The sequence below is a fragment of the Felis catus genome, chromosome A1, assembly GCF_018350175.1.
Source record: "Felis catus isolate Fca126 chromosome A1, F.catus_Fca126_mat1.0, whole genome shotgun sequence".
NCBI classification, from domain to species: domain Eukaryota; kingdom Metazoa; phylum Chordata; class Mammalia; order Carnivora; family Felidae; genus Felis; species Felis catus.
The window spans coordinates 28,090,011-28,110,336 of NC_058368.1; the positions used below are offsets into that span (position 1 = coordinate 28,090,011).

The 20,326-nt window shown below is 43.3% G+C and overlaps 1 protein-coding gene across 1 annotated transcript in view; it reads right to left on the reverse strand.

The window, feature by feature from the left end:
• Nucleotides 1-65: 65 nt before the first annotated feature.
• The window catches only part of TNFSF11 (TNF superfamily member 11), a 32,794-nt gene continuing 12,533 nt past the window's right edge, over nucleotides 66-20,326 (reverse strand). The window contains exons 3-5 of the mRNA XM_023251873.2: nucleotides 5,964-6,009; nucleotides 5,785-5,883; nucleotides 66-1,600 (exon numbers count right to left, since the gene is read on the reverse strand). Of these exons, the coding sequence (XP_023107641.1) occupies nucleotides 1,179-1,600; nucleotides 5,785-5,883; nucleotides 5,964-6,009 (567 nt within the window). The 3' untranslated portion in view covers nucleotides 66-1,178. The remainder of the gene's footprint in view (nucleotides 1,601-5,784; nucleotides 5,884-5,963; nucleotides 6,010-20,326) is intronic.

Genomic DNA, 20,326 nt, shown 5'->3' on the forward strand with positions numbered 1-20,326 from the left:
ATTGGAGAGAATGGAATCACAGAGCAAGACAGACGGAAAAGAGAGGCACAGTATCACAAGGCAGGTCCTCTTATAAATTTATTTTTGTACCAAAAAAATGAACATTCAAAGGCAATGTTTTTACTGTACAATATAAAATATCATCTCCTATATTAAAAAGGGATTTTTTGCTGATAAGCCACTGATAACTTTTCCATTAAAAAAAACCCCACAAAATTTACAATTTGCAGCACTTGTAGAAAAAACACCTGTTCAATAATTATATAAATACTCCTGACAGATTCCAGTAGCCCATTATGTATACTTTTTGGCAATGTCAGCTTTCTAAAGTCAATTAGCTTCTAAATTTGAAAGGCACCTGGTGGCCAACATCCTGCTTATTATTCAAGGCATCCATTTTAATTTTTTTGCGCAGACTTGACAAGCCTGAAAAATCTAAGTTAAAAAGAATAAAGAAATATGATACAGTTGATAGTAGCAAAAAAAACCCACATTTTTTTCCCCCTTAGCTGCAAGTTTTCCCCAGGGGATTTACAAAGTGCACCAGTTAAATATGTCTGTACATTTAAAACATTAAATATGTCAACAGCAAGACATTTTTTAAATATTTTGAATCAAATACTATGGCACAAATATAATTTACAATACTTTGCACAGAAAACATTACATCTGAAATATAACTTTAGATATCATATAAAAATACATATATTTTCTCTCCTCATTAGAAAAAGTATTTATCTGCAGGTTCCAGCATGATGTAACAATTCAAAAGAACTTAACCCTTCTGGTGATCATCCATTTGCAATGAGAGGACACCCTCTCCACTTCAGTGGCACCGTGGCGCATAACCACAGGCCAGATCCAGAGAATTAACCCCTCCCGTAGTCCGCATGAAGGCAACCATAATTGCTCCTATGGCCTAATTCTAGGAATTCGTTACAAAATTTAAAAACCTTTATGTCAGAAAGCCCTCGGACTGTAACAACCTAAGCCAACATCTCCCATTGGCTGTAAATACATGTGCTCTCTATAGTCAAAAGCATGGAAAGAGTCTTCTTGTACCATTGTGGGTCATACCCCTTAGTAGTCTCACATCTATATACATCCTTCTTGGCTTGTTTACAAAAAATTTTCCATACCTCCTAGGAAATACATAATAACGCTCCAAAAAATGGGGCTCAATCTATATCTAGAACTTTAAAAGCCCCAAAGTATGTTGCATCTTGATCTGGATCCAGTAGTGAAGGGTTGGATACCTCGATGCTTATTTCCTCACCAGACCGTAGCTTAAAAAATCCTCCAACATTTATGGAATAAAAATGGAATTCAGAATTCCCTGACCAGTATTTGGTGCTACCTCCTTTCATCAGGGTATGAGAGCTCGGGATTTTGATGCTGGTTTTAGTGACATACACCATCAGCTGAAGATACTCTGTGGCGAGGTCTCCCGAAGTTTCATGATGTCGAAAGCAAATGTTGGCATACAGGAAATAAAAGCCATCTTGGTTAACTATTAGTTTTCCATTGCTGAAAGTCATGTTGGAGATCTTGGCCCAACCTCGGTCATGGTACCAGGAGGACAGGCTCACTTTGTGGGAACCTGAGGGGAGGAAAGGCACATAATTTAAAATCTGTCCCTCTGGGGGCGCCTGGGTGGCTCAGTCGGTTAAGCGGCCGACTTCAGCTCAGGTCACGATCTCGCGGTCCGTGAGTTCGAGCCCCGCGTCAGGCTCTGGGCTGACGCCTCAGAGCCTGGAGCCTGCTTCCGATTCTGTGTGTCTCTCTCTCTCTGACCCTCCCCCATTCATGCTCTGTCTCTCTCTGTCTCAAAAATAAATAAAACGTTAAAAAAAAATTTTTTTTTTAAATAAAATCTGTCCCTCTGAGGAGAAGGACATCCTCACGATTCTATGAGGTTGGAGAAAAACAGCATAACAGTCATGGTTCCAATCGGAGAATACCTCCTCAGAATTTATTTTCTAAAAGGGCAGAGAAACATTAAGATGTGCTTAGCGCTCTCTGCTAGACACCTGAGAGAGTACAAAGACAAAAACCCAGTGTTCCTTCCCTGAAGGGGACTACAGGACATGACCGATAGGTGTGGTGTATTCAGATAAGAAGCAAGGCATATGCCCTGAGAGCCAAGGTGCAGACAGATAATTGCCATGGGAATTCAAAAGAAAGAGAGTTTGGTTCCTCCCAGAAGAATCAAGAATGACTTTGTTGAATTGCAACTGAGTCTGAGAACTTAAAATAGGTACAGGAGTCAGCCAACAGAATCAGAAAGATCATTTAAGGTTGAAGACAGAGAATAAGCCAAAGGCAGTTGATACAGAAAAGCAAGAGACAAGTATAGGAAGAGAATTTCCAGACTCTGCTTGACTCCAATGGTTCCAATCCCTGTCCAAGAATAGTATATTTCCTGAACTCCATACCTTATCCACATGAGGGTGCTAGAGTGAGCCTGAGAAGCCATTAGAGGCACTGCGGCCTCTAGGACCCACGGTAGCACTTTTTTTCTTTTTCATTGGAGGTCCCGCCTCAGGTCATCCCAGATTATAGAATCCAGAATGTAAATATCACGCCAAGTGTAACTATCATTTCAAATGTCAGTATCATCCCATGGTCCCCAGTGAATCAAGACAAGACTGCAAGACTCACAAACAGTAGTAAAATAATTCCTCCAGGCTGGTAAACAGCCACCTAAACCATCGACAAAGTAAACAAAATTCAAGAAATTTCCCATCTGAAATTATCCCATGTTTCCCTCTTCTTACTCTGTGTTCAGTCTTTTTCTCAATTAATGACTTGTCTTATAGTTTATCTCCTATGATGACTCTTAACAGAGAGAAGCAGAAAGGCAAAGTCTACTCTCTCAGTGGGAGAATTAGCTAGTATTAGACCAAGGGCTCAGACATATAGCCTGGAAAGACAAGAAAGGAATATGAAACAGAGAGGGGAGAAAAGACAGGAGCCTTGACCACATATCACTCCCACTGTTAGCCAGTCCATTGGAAGGAATGTCCATATTCCCCACTAACCACCTCTCTTTTTATTCATCCACTCATCCATTCACCAATCCGTTAGTTGATCAGTCATTCAATAAATATCTGTGTGGGGTCTTCTATGGAGATTCACTCTGCCCATAATAAAGAACTTTATCAAGCACTATGACCTCACGGCATTTAGCACTACTAGTGGAGAAAATGAGAAATAAGCAAGTAAAATAAAATAGAAAATAGAGTAGTTTCGTTGCTGCATATCGCGTGGCACTTGGCTGAAGTTCAGTTAAAGCATCTAACTGCCAAGTGAAAGCTGCAGAAATTAGCGGTGATCAGAAGCACTCGGCCCACCGAGGGGACGAAGGCACCAGCGGACAGGGAGAATCCAATCAGATGTGGATGGGCTGAGACAAGGAGACTGCGGTCAGCAAGGAAAACTGTTGGTGCAAAGAATGGAATGCACACAGCATGCAGAGAAGAAAGGGAGGACAGCCGTCAGCATGAATGCGAAGGAGGACTCAAGAACAGAGAAGGGCAGGAGACAGGAAGAGAAAACTATCCTGTGATCAGGTGGAGGGACCTCGCGTGACAAGCCTGGGTTTCCATGACTGATGAGGCATGCTGACGACCTTTCACCCCAGCCCCTCATCCCCCGTGGTCAGTGCCAGTAGGTGCGGGACAAGAGGCTTCTCCAAATATTTAGCCTGAGCAGCCCCCTTAAGAAAGCCATGTTGTCTGGCCTCCCAAAATACTTCCCAGTGCATTTTATTCAAGCAGCTTTGAAAAAACCCACAAGCTAGCAATCAATATAAGGCAGATTATCGGTTTTTTCTTATGTTTAAATAAACAGAAAACAGAGGCCAAAAATGAGCATGCCAAGTTAAAGCCCCCTTTCTCTGAAGACCAGTACTGGCCCAAACCAGGAGATAAATGGACTCAAGGAGCTGTTGGCTCAGCCAGAGGAGCAAATGCTATTTTCTTAAACAGAAGCATACACTACTGCATTTCACTCAGTCACAAACTCAATAACCGTCGGAAAATAACTAGGAATTTTGCCTTGTTTTTTGGCAATGATTTGATGCTAGGTGCCTGAAGAAAACACGCTTGCTATTGCCAAACAGACTTTGGCACACAGAGCAATGCAGTATTTATCATATGCCGTTTAAAATGAACCGGAAAGATAAATGCAGAGTACATTCATAGCACACACAGCTGAGACGTCAGTATTAATTTGATTGCATTTGCTAATATGCAAAATAGGTTTCACTCAGAAAATCCGTGTAGCGTCAGTGTGAGGCACGCACACATGCACAGAGAGAACATTTGTTTATGAAGCAGGTACTTGGGACAGGACGGATAGTTTAGGAAAATGTGCTACAAACCAAAGAGTTGGCTTCTCAGCTTCTATGTCTACAGTCGGGAAACATCTCTCTGCGGCCCATGCTATGATAGTGGCTGCAAAATCATTACCAAAACTTGGATATTTTTTTTAACTCCAAGAAAAACGAGCCTTAAATGATTTTTAGAACAAAGTGGAATATGGATAATTATTTAATAAAACTCAAATAATAATAACAACTTGCTTTCATGGAGTGCTTACTGTATGCCAGCTTCTGTAAGAACATGCTCCGACATTGCCTCATTCAGTCTCCACAGCCACCCCACGAGGTGGATGTGATCACCATCCCCTGAAGAAGCTGATACACAAATTATTCCAATAATTTGCATGAGGTCGTACAGCCAATGAGGTACAGTGGGCCTCACACCCTGGCTGTCAGACTTCAGAGCCCCTGCTATTAAAACTACATTCATCTATTTCTTACAGGAAAATAAGAACATAAGAGCTCTGAATTTACTTCTCTCTGACAAAGCCAACTGGCCACAGGGTCCTAATATGATAGACTGTAGTGTAAAAACCGTGGACTTGGGAACGAACTAGAGTGGAGTTCAACTTCCACTCTTGTCACCACTGTGACCTGGGCAGATGTACCACACGGACCTCAGTTTCCTTGTCTGCGAAATGAATGACAATCACTCACCTTGCGTGCTTGTAGCAAGGATTGGAGATAATGAATTCAGTGAGATGCCTGGTACATAGAGTACGTTGGACAAAGGTCATAATGATGAGGATGGTAATGTCAACTGACACCCTATCATAATCTTCTTTGTAACCTTTTTGATGTTCATCTATCCCAAGTAGAGTGGCCATGATGGAACAGCAGGAGCATTAAAGTAGATAGAGGCACAGAGCTCTGAGTTTCTTCATTTCTAAAAGATAATCAGCTTTCCAGTGCATTGAGCTAAATTCTTGCCCAGAGAAAGCGATAAGCCCTTGGAGAAGGAGGAATATGTTTCCTTTTCTAGAGGGCTACTGCCTCTTAAATATTACTCTGTCAAGCCCCTACCTGGAACTCTGCAAGAGATACATCCATGAACTTCATGGGTTGGCAGTGGGGATGTATCAACTTTGGTTAGGGTAAATACAGATGAACGTAACAAGAGACTGTCCTTCCCAGTTGTGCAACCTCAACTGGCAGTCATTAAAAATAAGCACCCATTCTGATGATCTGAAATTGAAGCGAGGACATCCATTCTGGCAGAGTTGAGAATAACTATTTCCACAATAGAGATTATCAACTGAACGCCAAATGATCTTTCTTCTGATCTAGAAGTTAAGGGCTCTCAAAATTTTAGTAACAGGACAATAATACTCTTGAGTATTCAAATGGGCTGATAAAGGACTTTTGAAATCTTTTTCAGGCTGGATGCTAATGGAACTTACCTGATGGGATGTCAGTGGCATTAATAGTGAGATGAGCAAAAGGCTGGGTATCAGGCTTGCCCCTCCTGGCCAGTTCTAGCCATGAACCTTCCATCATAGCTGGAGATGAGAGAAACCACGTTAGCCCAAAGAGTTCTGGCCCTATATGATTTCAAATATTCATGCAGATCCTTGCTTACCTTTCTCTGCTCTGATGTGTTGTGATCTAACTAGATGTTGTAATTCCTGAAATAAAAAGAAAAAAAAATCTTGTATATTCACTCTTTCAATCAATCAGTAAGAATTTAGGACTGTTGGAAATACAATAAATTAATTTTCTTTCCTTCAAACTATGCCAGACATATATAGGCAGTGAAATTCTTTGGTGTTCTAGGTAGCTATCAAGAGAATTTCATCCCTAAGAATTATGTCTATATGCTTAAAAAATAGACCACACACATGCCATCTAATAAAATACTTTGGACGATAAGAGGAAATAAAAGACAATGTAAATTATAAAACCTGGAATAATTAAACATAATTAAGAATTTGTAGCAGGTACACAAATGAAGATGAAGTTACCCAGGAAAAAAACAATTACCACAGAATATATAACCCTCTTAAATCTTTAGGGAGGCTCTTTTTATATCTATTTCATTAGTGAATTCCTGTTATGACACTGAAGCTTGGCCCACAGCAAAGAGAATAATGCCCAGCTCCCAATGATTAATTTTTTATTTAAAAATATCACAGTGTATTTAAAGTACTATATGGAAGTCTAAGAGCTTTTGGAGGATCAATAGTTAAGTTTAAATACTGCCACAAAGAGGTTTAGAAACAAACCAGAAAAAGAAAGAGCACAAGTATATAACGAGCGTAGGTAATGGCGTAACTCAATTTGAGCCCTGAGGATGAAGCATCCAACTACATGCCCACCTGAATCAAGACCTCAGCGACCGTTAAATAGTAAGGTGGAGTAGGTAAAACCTCAGGTTTAACTTCAATTCAAATCCCTTATCAGCCACCTACTTACACTAAGGACATTCATAGCACCTTCTCTATCATAAGGTGGGTGTTAAGATTAAATGACATAATGCATGTAGGCACTTAGCAGAGTGTCTCTGGTAACTCAAATACCTAGATACTAGAAACACTCTGGAGAGATGCCTAATTCCTCTGTTACTGGGATGACCATCCATGGTAACCTTCTCCTCAGCCCCCTGCCCCATCCCATGATGTTTAAAACATTAGCCATATAGCTTAAGTTCTTTGAGTGTCTGGAGAGAAGGGCTTTGAGATAGGTGATAGATAGATAGATAGATAGATAGATAGATAGATGATAGATAGACAAAGGCAAACGTAACTTCAACTGTTAACAGTTGGAAGGGTTCTAGAGATAAGATAACACTGAATTGTCTCTCTGCCTTCAGGACTCCCAAGAGAGATAAGAATCTATACTTTTAAAGACCCTTGGAGAAAATAGCACAACTGTTTTCTGTTACCTAAAGAAGTCAGTCTGACTTTTACAAGGAACCATGGTTGCTCATCCAGGGCTACATTCTCCCCTTGCCTTGACCCAGAACATGCACTACAAAGCTCTGGGAGCATGGTTTGCAGGAAGTACTAAGCAAATTGTGGCAGCCCCTTTTGAGCTGTGCAATGGCCCTTACCAGACCTTCTTCTTCCCACTCCATCCAAGATTTATTTTTCTCCCCTGCTGACCTCCAATCACCCAAGTCTCTTCTTGCGACCTTTTGATTCCCAATGGTACTCTGATTTCTGAAATTTCCTGTATTTAGTCTCCCCTGTACTTACAACAGAGATTTATATATACAAAATGTACCTTTATACATTGTGTATATTTTTATGCACATATATACATATATATATATACATACATACACAATGTATCTTTATACATTTTACATATTCATACATTTATAATGGAAATATATATACTTGTACATTGTATATATATATTTTTTATATTTTATTTTATTCTTAAATATTAAATTTATTGTCAAATTGGTTTCCATACCACACCCAGTGCTCATCCCATATATTTATACATTTATAGTATAATATGTCTTTATAGATTGTGAATATCTTTATACATATGTATATGCAATGTGTCTTTATCTGATTGCTATCTCTTAAAAGATTGGAATGGGAACCTTGATGACAGAGTAACAGAAATTTAAAGCTACCTTCATTTTCCCTCTAGCCCTGACGTGCCTCATCCTCAGAGGGGAGAGGGAGGAGGGAGAAAGGAAGCAAAATTAAGTGTGTCCACAAATGTCTGGTTCGTGCTTTTCTATGGAGAAAAACACACATCTTACGGAGAAAAGCATGGAGAGAACCTATATGCCAGCTCAGAAGTTCTTGGGCTTGAGCGTGCATCACAGTCTCCCAGAGGGCGTGTTAAAACATAGTGTCTGACCCAGGAAGGTCTTGGGTGGGGCCTGAGAATTTGCATTTCTAACAGGTGCACTGGTGCTCCAGGCCTAAGGCCTCAATCTGAGAACAACATTCCCTCTGACATCCCAAAAGATTTCAGAGATGGGCAAATCTGAAATACGTTTGAAGCTTCAGACCCAGGCAAAGAAGCAGCAGACTAAAGCCAGTGATGAAATGGGCAGGGAAAGGTTGTTCTCTCCCACCTGGGAAAAAACTCCTGCCCATTCAATCAGTGACTTCTAGGTCAGAACTGTGACAGAAACTTTTCATTACAAGAAAATTCAATAACCAGCACCAGTCAGAAGCACTTTCAATGACTGCTTAAAAAAAAAAAAAAGCCAAATACCAAAAAAGCCAAAAAAAAAAAAAAAAAAAAAAAAACCCTAACGTGTCATGACCCAGGATGAATTAAAACTCTAGCTAGAGACCCATTAGGCAATGCTGCTTTCATGTTATATTTGTTTTTAGCTACTCAAGACTTGCAGTTCCTCTCAGAAACCCTACAAGGGAAGTTTCCATGTGAAAAGGGAGTACATGATGTGTGTAAAAGCTAAAGCTTATACATTTGTACACACAGTATATCTTTTTTTTTAATTTTTTTTTCAACGTTTATTTATTTTTGGGACAGAGAGAGACAGAGCATGAACGGGGGAGGGGCAGAGAGAGAGGGAGACACAGAATCGGAAACAGGCTCCAGGCTCCGAGCCATCAGCCCAGAGCCTGATGCGGGGCTCGAACTCACGGACCGCGAGATCGTGACCTGGCTGAAGTCGGATGCTTAACCGACTGCGCCACCCAGGCCCCCCCAGTATATCTTTATACAAGCATATATCTTCATAGCTTTATATATAGATATATATTCATGTGTATTATACATATATATATATATGTTTATGTATCTTTACCTCACTCCCGATTTTTTGGACTCTTAACATGAGTGTTATTTATGTGCATGGATGTCAACCATGAAGAACATTCTTCTCAGACTACTCCTCCTTTAGGGTACCCAGGCCCCAACTCCAGCCAGTCTAACGTAACTAGTCTGATACTGACTTGGTATTTTTAAAAAGAATCTAAGTGATTTTTTTCATGTTTATTTATTTTTGAGCGAGTGCAAGCAGGGGAGGGGCGAACAGAGGGGGACAGAAGATCCAAAGCAGGCTCTGAGCTGACAGGGGCTCGAACTCACCAACCGCAAGATCATGACCTGAGCTGAAGTCCGACACTATAAACCAACTGAGCCACCCAGGGGCCCCTCCAGGTGATTCTAACATAGGGCAGGCACTGACAAACATTATTACTAATTAAGTGCTCCCGTGAATGGTTGTTTGGTGACATCTTCTCTGGTCACAGATTAATTATATTCTCACAACTTACATATATTCTGCATATTCATACTGAAAATTAAATTACCCCTTACACTTGTAGCCAACAAAGTAGTTTCCCTTGTATTGTCGTATTTGATTCTTATTAGAATCAGAGGCTGGGTAATTATCACTAACCTGATTTTTCAGACTGGGAAATGGAGGCTGAAAGAGAATAAGGACTGCCCTAATTAAGGCTGGGACTAGAACCTCTGCCTTCTGACTTCTCTTTTAGAGCTCTAGGCCCACCTCCCTTTACAAGATGGAATCCTCAAATACACACCTGAAAGCTGGCAGAAAAGTTTCGTGGGCTCGTGATGAGGTTCAGAACCTGCTACCCCAAAATATAATGTCTTGGCATAGTGAATATTTTTAGCTGAAGGAATTTGAGAAATGGCAGGTGCAGTAAGGACTCCCTGACCTTGTCCTTCTTCTCTGAAGCAGGTCATAAGACCGTCATGAGAGAGTGCTGTCCTCATAACTGGTGGAAAGGAGCATCCTTATCTCCAAGATGGAAGGACGCCAAGAAGAATCCGAGGGAATGGGCCTCCTCAGTTTACTTAGCTCAGACCCTCTGCCCTATCACATTTTCCCACTTCACCAAACCTGGTATAAAAACCAATCAGGTTAGGGGCGCCTGGGTAGCTCAGTCGGTTGAGCGTCCGACTTCGGCTCAGGTCATGATCTTGCCCTCTGTGAGTTCGAGCCCCGCGTCAGGCTCTGTGCTGACAGCTCAGAACCTGGAGCGTGCTTCTGATTCTGTGTCTCCCTCTCTCTCTGCCCCTCTCCCCGCTCATGCACTGTCTCTCTCTCTCAAAAATAAATATACATTAAAAAATTTTTTTAAAAATCAGGTTAACCATTTCTTCAGGTCTTCATTTCTTTATGAAGTCTATATTCAATAAATGTGTATGCTTTTCTCTTATTAATCTTTCTTTCATCAGTCTAATTTATGAAGTCCCAACTGGAGAACCTAAGTGGGTAGAGGGACTGACTACACCTGTCAAGAAATCCTTAGAGGGTGTTTTCCTCCCTGAAGTAGAAATTCTAAAAGGAGGTTTCCCTTCCCTGGGGATCTAGTGCCTAGTACCTGCCAGCAACCTGGAAAACCTGACAGAAAGCTGCCTTTGTTTTTAAGTTTTTATTTATTTATTGTTGAGAGAGAGAGAGAGAGATGGAGAGAGAGAATCCCACACAGTGCTGAGCCTTACATGGGGCTCGAACTCACGAACCAGATCATGACCTGAGCTGAAATCAAGAGTCAGAGGCTTATAATCGACTGAGCCACCCAGGCGTCCCAAAACAGGAGTCTTGACATCAGGAAATATGGTCTTGGAATTCCCAGGGTCTTCAGAAAATCACTGTCTCAGACTGGGCTGAGCCATGTTCAGGGCTTGGCTGGTCAACCGCCCAAACTACAGCCTGCAGACCTTGGGCATGAGGGGCACCGTGTCTCCGGATGGAACACTGTCAAGCCCACTCCACACAGCAGGAGCCCCTCGGCTTCGTCAATTTTCTCAAGGATCGGATACTTTGCTACGTATATACCGACCACGGACCTTTCTTGAATGCCCCCTAATATTTTTAATTTTCAAGATTACAGGAAACCTTCTAAAGGAGCACTGGTACTCCAGCCCAACTGACAATTCCATTTGTTGTCTAAGCAGTGCATTTACATTTATTTTCACCCACTTTAGTCCTCTACTGCTGTCGCACTAATTAGAGTATCTTAAAACGTGCAGTTCTTTATTCCCAAACCTTATCACTCAGACATCGCTTCTGGTTTCTTTGAATTCAGAAAGTTCTGATCATTTAATCCGGGGAAAACAGTACAAAGGATATCCCATCTCCTTCCCTCTGAACAAATTATTCAGATGAAAGAGATCTTTTTTAGAATGTTGTGTGTGATTTATCCTACTTTAAAGCCAGCTGTAAGTTAAAAAAAAAAAAAAAACGCACTCTCTGGATAAACATCCAGTGCATAGTGGATCATAAAGAAGTACAGGTAGTTGACATACCTCCCAGCAGGAAGCAGGAAGTTTCCAAGGTGAGGAAGTCAGGCAGAGGGTCCTCCTAAGGTCTCAGGTCTTTGCTAAGAGCCACAAGAGAGAAGCCACCGTCTGCTCCCCCAGGAAGACCAGCGATCTGCCTTCTCAGAAGACAGCGTGTTTAGCATCTATTACGTGCCAGGGACGGAAAGAATGGCCCCATGGTTTCTATCAACCATCCATGACAACTACGATCATTACCTATAAGCTACCAAGAAAACTCACATGAATGAATGAATTTATTTTAAGGTCACGCTGTAACAAGTAGGCTTTTCAGCAAAATTATGCATTTTTAGATAAGTGTAATTTGGACCTAAATTATGATAGCTTCATTTAACCCTTCAAAACAGGACAAGAAGGAAAGCAGGACTGCTGGTAGGCAGCCAAAGAAATTGCAGCCAAGTCAGGGACGAAAGAAAGCCTCTGACATACTGCCACCTAGCGGACGCCGTCCCGCATTGACAAGCCTGGGATGCCGCAGCCAGGCTCTGCAGATTTGAAATTGCTGTCGCCCCCGCTCCAAAGTCTAAAAACAATAGAGATGAGGAGATTTCACAACATGTTTTAATCTTCTCGTTGTGGTATTTTCCTATTTAGACTGCAAAACTCAGTTTCATCTTTGCTGTCGGAGTACGTCTGAACAGACAGGAAAACAACCGATACAAAAAAAAATTTTTTTTTAATTTCGACTTTTATTTCACTCATAGAGAAATGTTGTGATTTCACAATTTCTCCTCCAGGAAAGAAAGCGCACAAAGGATCGATGTGATTGTGTAACTGTGGTCTCTAGGATTGCTTCTTTTCAGCTTCTCCCGAGCTCAAGAGCCAAGAAGCACCCAACCCAGAGTGTGGCGGGGTAAATTTGAAGAGTATGGAGGACCGTGTCTTCAATCTGATGCAACAGGCTCTTTCAGACATCTTCTAACATATTTTAGGGTGTTTCGCCAAACCTGGGGAGGTGGGAGACATCCCAGAACTGGCTCGATCTTGACAAAGCCACTTAGGAGAGATTACACTCCATAAGAATAAATACAAATACCTATGAGTATTTTCAACTCCTTTGGGTAGTTAGGAGGATTTTGCTCCAGGTAATTTAAACATTTACAGCAAATGTTCAGCCCGCCTTTGAAAACTCAGTTGGACGACTGCCCCAAACAAGACTTTGAGAACATTCCAATCCGACAGTGAATGCTATCAAGTTGGTCTTATTTGCTTGATTGCAGTGTTTTATTATCTTACAAAATGATACAAGGAGATGTCAGCTCCCACCGGAGGACATTCCTAGCTTTAAAGATTCCCAGAAAAGGTCAAGTTGCTGGAGGCGGGGCGTCTCGGACTGAAAAATCCCACCTGTGCATTGTGCTGTGAATTGTGCAATCCGTGTGGCGCCTGTCAGTCAGAGCACAGAAGAAGCAATTTGTACGGCCAGATGCCTCGGAAACCACTGGCACCAGCTCGTAGCTGGGGTCTCAGGTGGCTGCCTCCCTCTGCAGTACCAGCAGCAGCTGCAGGGACATCTGGCTGGTTGAACAAGGATTTAACACCCCGTTTGCCAGATATAATACAGGGTTCATACACTTGTTAACATATGTAATGCGTTCGTTTTAACATCTTAATGATACCCTTCATGTAATTCTTCTCCAACCTAGTTACAAGAATGGTGTATTCATCAGCCGAGTTAGCACATGAATACCACACATGGGTTGTTTCTGAAAATGAATAGGTTTCCTATTCCTGCAGAGAAGTCCTGCAGACTTCCGCCTCCCTCGTGAAGCGCTCAGAGATCCATCCCCTTGGTGCCACCAAGTACAACTGCCTTCCTTCAAGCTTTCCTCCTTTCTCATCAGGATTAGGAGAACAGCCTCCTACCTCTCTGCCAGGCTCTTGCTTTGCTCCAACTGATCTCTGCTGCTGGAGCAATCCTAAAGTACACGGAGGAGTATGTTCCCTCTCGGAACATCCCCCCGGGTGCTGCGCAAGGACGTCGGGGGCAAGCCCACAGGCCTCACCTGGGCTTACAAGGTCCCGTACGATGTCCTGGTGACCGCTCTGCGCTCTCTTGCTACTCCTCCCCAGGGCCCCCAGACCCCACCTCTGAGGCCACTCGGGACACCACCGGTGCCAGCCATGCAGAACTACTTCCAATCGGTCTCCACCGCGAGCATCCTGCCCTCCCCTCCATACAGACCTTGTCTCCAAGGGCTCTCCCAGAGAGACACGGCTCACCGTCTTATCAATAGCTCTTAATCCGTAAGGGTTTTATCGTCCATGTATTCTTGGTTTACAAGGTACAGAAAGAATACCCAGCTGTTGTGCACCAGCTAAGGAGACAGAATTAGTATGGTGTCTCAGCCTCTTGCTTTCAACCCCCCCCCCCCCCAAAGCTCACACCGACCTTCTAATCCACAGGATATGGGAGAACACGTTATACGCACCTGGATGGTGCTGGGGGCCCCTTAGTTCCTTAGTTGTCAGTGGTAACAACAGTCCAAAGACAGCCTCGAAGCAAAGAGCTTTAAGAGGAGGATCCCTTGAGTGTTGTCGCCTAAATATACGTTATGAAGGGTACGGCACAGCCCGTGTTCCTCACCCTTCAGGTCCCAGGACAATGGGAGAGGAGCACGGGGGAGGGGGAAGGGCAGCTCTTGACCAGCCCCACTGGGGACAGGGGGAGGAGGACCGGTGAGGGGGGCAGGTACACGGGGCGTTGGGGTCACCAATCCTGAAAGGAAGGGCCGTCTCTGATGTATTTGTAATTCTACATTTTGATCCCCCAGATTACTTATTTCTTAATATAAACTACTGATTTACAAAATTCACCCAGGGCCAAAGTTTACTCAACACGGATTCTATCCACAGCCCACAGCCCCGGCACCCCACCTCTTAACCGCCTCATTTGTTTGCCTCCTAACTAAATCAGCCACCGCCGTCCCCGTGACCACCTCTGGAAATTCTCAGCGAAGGACTTTACCAAGATGTGGGCTGGTCTCCTCCTCCCACCCGAGGACAGTCAGCGGGGGCTCGTTTCTCCCGAAAGAAATCTGCTGATTGGAAAAGACACATCTTTGCAAACAGATAATGCTCTCCCCCCACCAAAGGGCTGGCGAAGAGTGTGCCCTTGTTTTCCTAAAAGAGAGTGATGCTTTCCTGGCAGCGCACTGGCTATGCTGGGAATAGAAAATTAGTTTTTATTGTTTAACCTTCATGGCTTAAATGAGGAAGCTTCTGCTACAGTTAAAGGTCCCCTAGGGTTTTCATAAAGTTGCCTTATGATAGCAATATTAGTCTTCATAAAGAGCCCAATTTCAAAATGTCTTGCACTATGGTACTCGTTTACAAAGTTTAATCGAAGGGCCTGGCAGAGTAACTGCCGTGTAGCGTCTTGGGCCAACCCTGCTATTTACCATGTCGCTGCTTTCCTCTGCCACTTGAAACAATAATGCCACCTTAACACTGGCAGAGCTTTGACATTCACTGAGCCTCGTGTCCTCGGAAGAAGGCGAACCCGCACAGACCCTCCCCAAAGTATCGGACGGCTAGGAATGCGACTCCGAGGGGCACAGAGGTCCCGGGCCAGCCACTGCGGACAAATAAGGCCAGGGAGGAAGGGGCGGGGTGGCCAGTCAAGGTCCTCCAGCCTCAAGGTCCTTTAACGTGTTCACGCCCCAAAGGTCGAAACTCCTCTCTGCAAGATGCAGGATAAGCATCAGGCTCAGGAGTGACTCCCGGCCCTTTGCGAATCTTCCTGAGCATGTGTAATGTGGCCAGCTTCTGGCAACATCAAACAACTAGCCACCTGATGACACTAAGAGCAGGGATGAGCAGAGCCCGCTCACTTGTTCATTAAACTGGTTCTTCCTTCCACTGGGCACCTACTGTGTGCCTGTCACTGGGGAGGGAAACTAAACATCACACAGCCCCATCCTTGGCAAGTTCACGCCATGCTCCTGCGATGGATGTAGTGAATGACAGAGGTGAATAACGAGGCCCTGGGCGAGCACAGGAGAAGCTCCTAACCCAAAGGTGGGCAGGCGGGCATCAGTAGGGGCCTGCTTTAGCAAGTAAGGACTGTGCTGAAATTTGAAAGACAATCAGAGAACTAACTACATAAGAAAGGCCTGGAATAGCATGTAAAAGACTAGGCGCAAACACCCATCTTTCATTCATCCATCCATCCGTTCCACAAAGTTTATTGATGGCCACTAGGGGCCAGGCATCCTGTGCGGTGCTGAGGATGCTGTGTTTCTGGGAGAGATACCATCTGTGCCCTCACTTGCCTTGGATCACAGCAGGGAAGTAGAGTGGGGAAGGGCACAGCTAGGTTAGGAAGCTTCTGGCATTTTACTGTGGCGGGGCCTCTGAGCACAGGCTGAGCACAGAGTGATGGGACGGCATACAAGATAATGAGGCTGGAGAGGCAGGGGTGAGAATGAGGTTTCCAGAACATAAAAGAGTTGGTGTTATGTGTCCAGCAGCTCAGACTTTATCCTGTTGGTTTCAGGGGTCCTGTAGGACTACAGGATGGGGTGGCCACTTGCAGTGACCCAGGCAAGAAACAATGACAGCGACACCTGCGTTAAGGTGACAATAACAGTGACTGGGTGGAGAGAAGTCACTGAAGGTTTTGTAAGGAGGCAGGACCCACAGGACGGGGGCGAGACGAAGAGTTGGTAATGGAGAGTGTAAGACCATCTTCTGGCTTGTGGTTGGGGTGATGGAGATGATGGTCTGGTCCTTCACCGTGAAAGGGTTCGATGAGATAAGAAGCAGGTACAGACACTGAGAGGAAGAGTTCCAGAGTCCTCCAAAACTTTCTGATGAATATGAGCCTCATGCTTTAGAGTTATTATCATTTTTACTCCTATCACCACCACCACCATCACCACCCAAGGTTCTCAAAAGGTAAAGATTAGGGGTGAGGGAAGCACCCTAGTGATGAGGAAGCTAGGTGCAAACAAAACTCTCTCGGACCCGAAATCTCAAAAAGTTCAGGCAAACCTGTGTCATCATTTTGGCTACAGACTGCTCTCTGCAACTTTCAAAACCCACCTTTTCCACCACACAGACTTGCTCCTACTTCTCAAATATAGTCACTTAAGTTCACCAAAGGCTTCCCTGTACCCCAGTGGCCCTCACCTCTTCTTAGGATGCTATCCTGGTCCCAGGTGCTATCTCCGTTCCCACCCTGAAGCCTTCCTTTAAAGACAGGCCAGCCCTTTCCAGGGGGGATTTCTGAAATCACAAAGTCTACTCCCGAACTACCAACGCTTCTCATTTATTTTTTTAAACAAGGTCCCCAAGTGATTCTTAAGATCAGGCAGGTTTGGGAGACTGCTCTAGGGAACAACATTCTCTCCACTTCCACAGGTTATATTTCCCCCAGGATGAGCCCCTTTGGGGGAGCAACCCAATCTATCCTTTGCCACTTCCCCTTCCAGCCAAGGACCCTCAGTTTTATTCATTTCTAAAACTGTAGCTCAAGATCCCAAGCCACAAAATGAGATGCTGTCTTCCAGGCATGTCTTTCCTTACCAACTCCAAATATCTTTTCTTCCATCCTAGGGTACTTCTAGCACAAAGATAGGCCCTCCTCTCCTGGTGCCACTCACTGTTATTTCCTCTTGCAAACTCTTCTACCTTTTGCCCTGGGTCTCCCTGAGATTGAGCACACCATAGCCAATAGCCTATTGCTGGCTACAAGGCAGTAGATGGCCTTGGTTTTGTAGGAAAATTCTGTGGGTCTTACTTCAGCTTTCCCATAACAACAGCTTTCATAAATGCTAGATATGATTGGGGTCGATGGAATTGCAGTTCCCAAAACTGTTATGGTGTAGATGAAATCCCATTGGAAAACCACTACATGACTAACATCTTGATTTGGGAACACCAGTGCCCCCAAACCCCAAGTTTCCTTGTGGGTTTACAAGAAATTTTCTTGGGATACATACATACTCATATACAAAGGCAAAGCGATAATGAATGGGGTTTAATTTTTCCCCTTGCGTTTGTTATGTGTGTATTTCACGAAGAAACCAATTGAGATATAATGGCTATATAACAACTGTCATGATTACAACTTCATAAATATTTAAGATCTACTCAAATTTTAATTGATTTCTTATGTACTTTAATTTTAAAGGTGCAAATAGTCTTCTTATAATAATTGACATAGGAATTCTAAAGGATCACCTCTCTATTTGGAGAAAACAACCACTTAATCTGATAAACTTTTTGGCTTTAATGTTCTTGAATCCATAAAATCCACTAAAAACTGTGCAGATGACAGTCAAGGTTCATTCAAAGATCACAGATGTGGAGCTGTATATGCCTAAACAAACCTTTGAAAGTTCCTCCATAAGATGCATGCTGTTAAATCTACTTTTAAATTTCTCTCTCTCCTGGAATCCAGATAATCCTAAAGTACTTTAACTTTTAGAAAATGAAATCTTAGTCATTCAAATTTTTCATAGATTTATGTAACAAAGTCAACTCTGCTCATAGAGTGAGCCCACTCCTGCCTAAACAGGGTTTAGTGAGTATCGGAGACTGGTCACTGTCCCTTAGAATGAAGCCTCTCCTCTTCCCAGTTATGGGAAACCCCCTTCCTCAAGCCTGGGTGCAAATGGCAACTCATTTGCTGATACGGTGCAGCCTCCCTTGCAGCAAGATGTGGTCGTATGAGTAAGCCCCAGCCAACAGGATGCTGCTAGAAGTGACGGCATATAAGCTCCCAGGGACCACATTTGCCTTCTCTCTCTCCCTGGAAATATCAACAAATGGAAAAGCCAACCTGGACCAAGAGATGGCAGGTATGGAAGGTACCAGCTGAGGATGGGGGAGCCTCCCTGCTAGCCCTGGACTGCTCACCCCGGATTATTGCACAAACTTCTGTCTTATTGAGTTATTGAGTGAGGGTTCTCTTTGTTACAACAATGTAGACTGTGCTATGTAACAATGAATATTTCCTTAGGGATCAAAGCACTGAAAATCCGTGGGTACACCATTCTTTTTTTTATGTTGATTTATTTATTTTGAGAGAGAGAGAGAGAGAGAGCATGAGCAGGGGAGGGCCAGAGAGACAGGGAGAGAGAGAATCACAAGCAGGCTTCGCACTGTTCAGCACAGAGCCCGACCCAGGGCTCAGTCTCACAAACCATGAGATCATGGCCTGAGCTAAAACCAAGAGTCGCACGCTCAACCAACTGAACCACTCAGGCACTCCGAGGGTACACTGTTCTTAATATGAGGAGACAGTTTTATTTACACTGTGAATCTTACAGGAGATGAGACCAAATATGCACTGATACTCAGGGAATAAAGTAAGAATTCCAGGTAAGAATTAATTGTTCAATAATGGTGATTCTGGTTTTACTCCCCATTTTCCACTAAGCTTTTGGAAGCTCAAAGTGGCTCAGTCAGTTGAGCGTCCCACTCCAGTTCAGGTCACGATCTCAGAGCTTGTGAGTTCGAGCCCCACGTTGGGCTCTGTGCTGATAGCTCAGAGCCTGGAGCGTGCTTCTGATTCTGTGTCTCCCTCTCTCTGCCCTTCCCCTGCTCATACTCTGTCTGTCTGTCTGTCTCTCTCTCTCTCTCTCTCTCAAAAATAAATAAACATTAAAAAAAAGAATATGCCAACAAGTTAGTTTATTGGTAGTCATTACCATCTTTGGCTTTTCTGCAATGAAATTAGAGAGTTTTATAAAATGATACTTAAATAAGCCAGAGCCGTGTTTTCAGTTCACATTACAGGCCTGCCTCTAGGTAGTTTATAAGCTATGGAAAGGCAGAAACCTGAGGAAAGCATGTCTAAAGGAAGAAGCCTGGACGGAGATAAGTTTCAACAAAAATTATCTGTATTACTGTATCTGTGTTGGAGCCTTATAGCCTCTGGCTATAATATTAATAATTATCCATTATAACATTGGTTAAGACATCAGATAAATGAGAACCAGGCTACTAACACTGTGGCTTTATGAGTTGGTCGATGACCCACGTTTATTTAAAAATCTTAGCTCAGAGTTCCAGAAGTCATTTATCATTTATTTGTTCTTTTCCTTCATTCTTGAGACGACATTATGTGTGACGTAGTCAAAGGTGAGCAAAAGAGCTGCACTTCTTGTCCTGATGGAGCCTGCACCTTCGTTCCACGACCTCTAAACACTTCTGATTATATGGCTTTTTGGGGGAAAATGTCTTAATGCTCCCAAACATTTATTTATTAATGTAAGTATTAAATAAAATAGTCCTGTATATTAGGTACATTATAGAATAGTCACAGAAATGATTTAAAAGCTAGTATTAAAAAATCCATATACATGGAGGGGGCGCCCGGGTGGCTCAGTCAGTTAAGCGTCCAACTCTTGATTTCGCTCTCCGCTCGTGATCTCGTCTCGGATCAAGCCCCACACTGGGCTCCACGCTGAGCAAGGAGTCTACTTAAGATTCTCTCTCCCTCTCTCTCTGAACCTCTCCCCCACTCACGCACACGCTCTCTCTCTCTCTCTCAAAATAAATAAATATTTAAAAAGAAACCTTAAAATAAATAAATAAAGTCATATATGTGTAAATCTTCATGCTGCCTTTCCACATCGGGGGGTGGGGGCGGGGGAGAGGGGTTATCTTGAATGCACTGAACAGCCCACATTAATCTCTCTCCTCCATATCATTCTTTCAAATACTTTTCAAAGTAAGTTT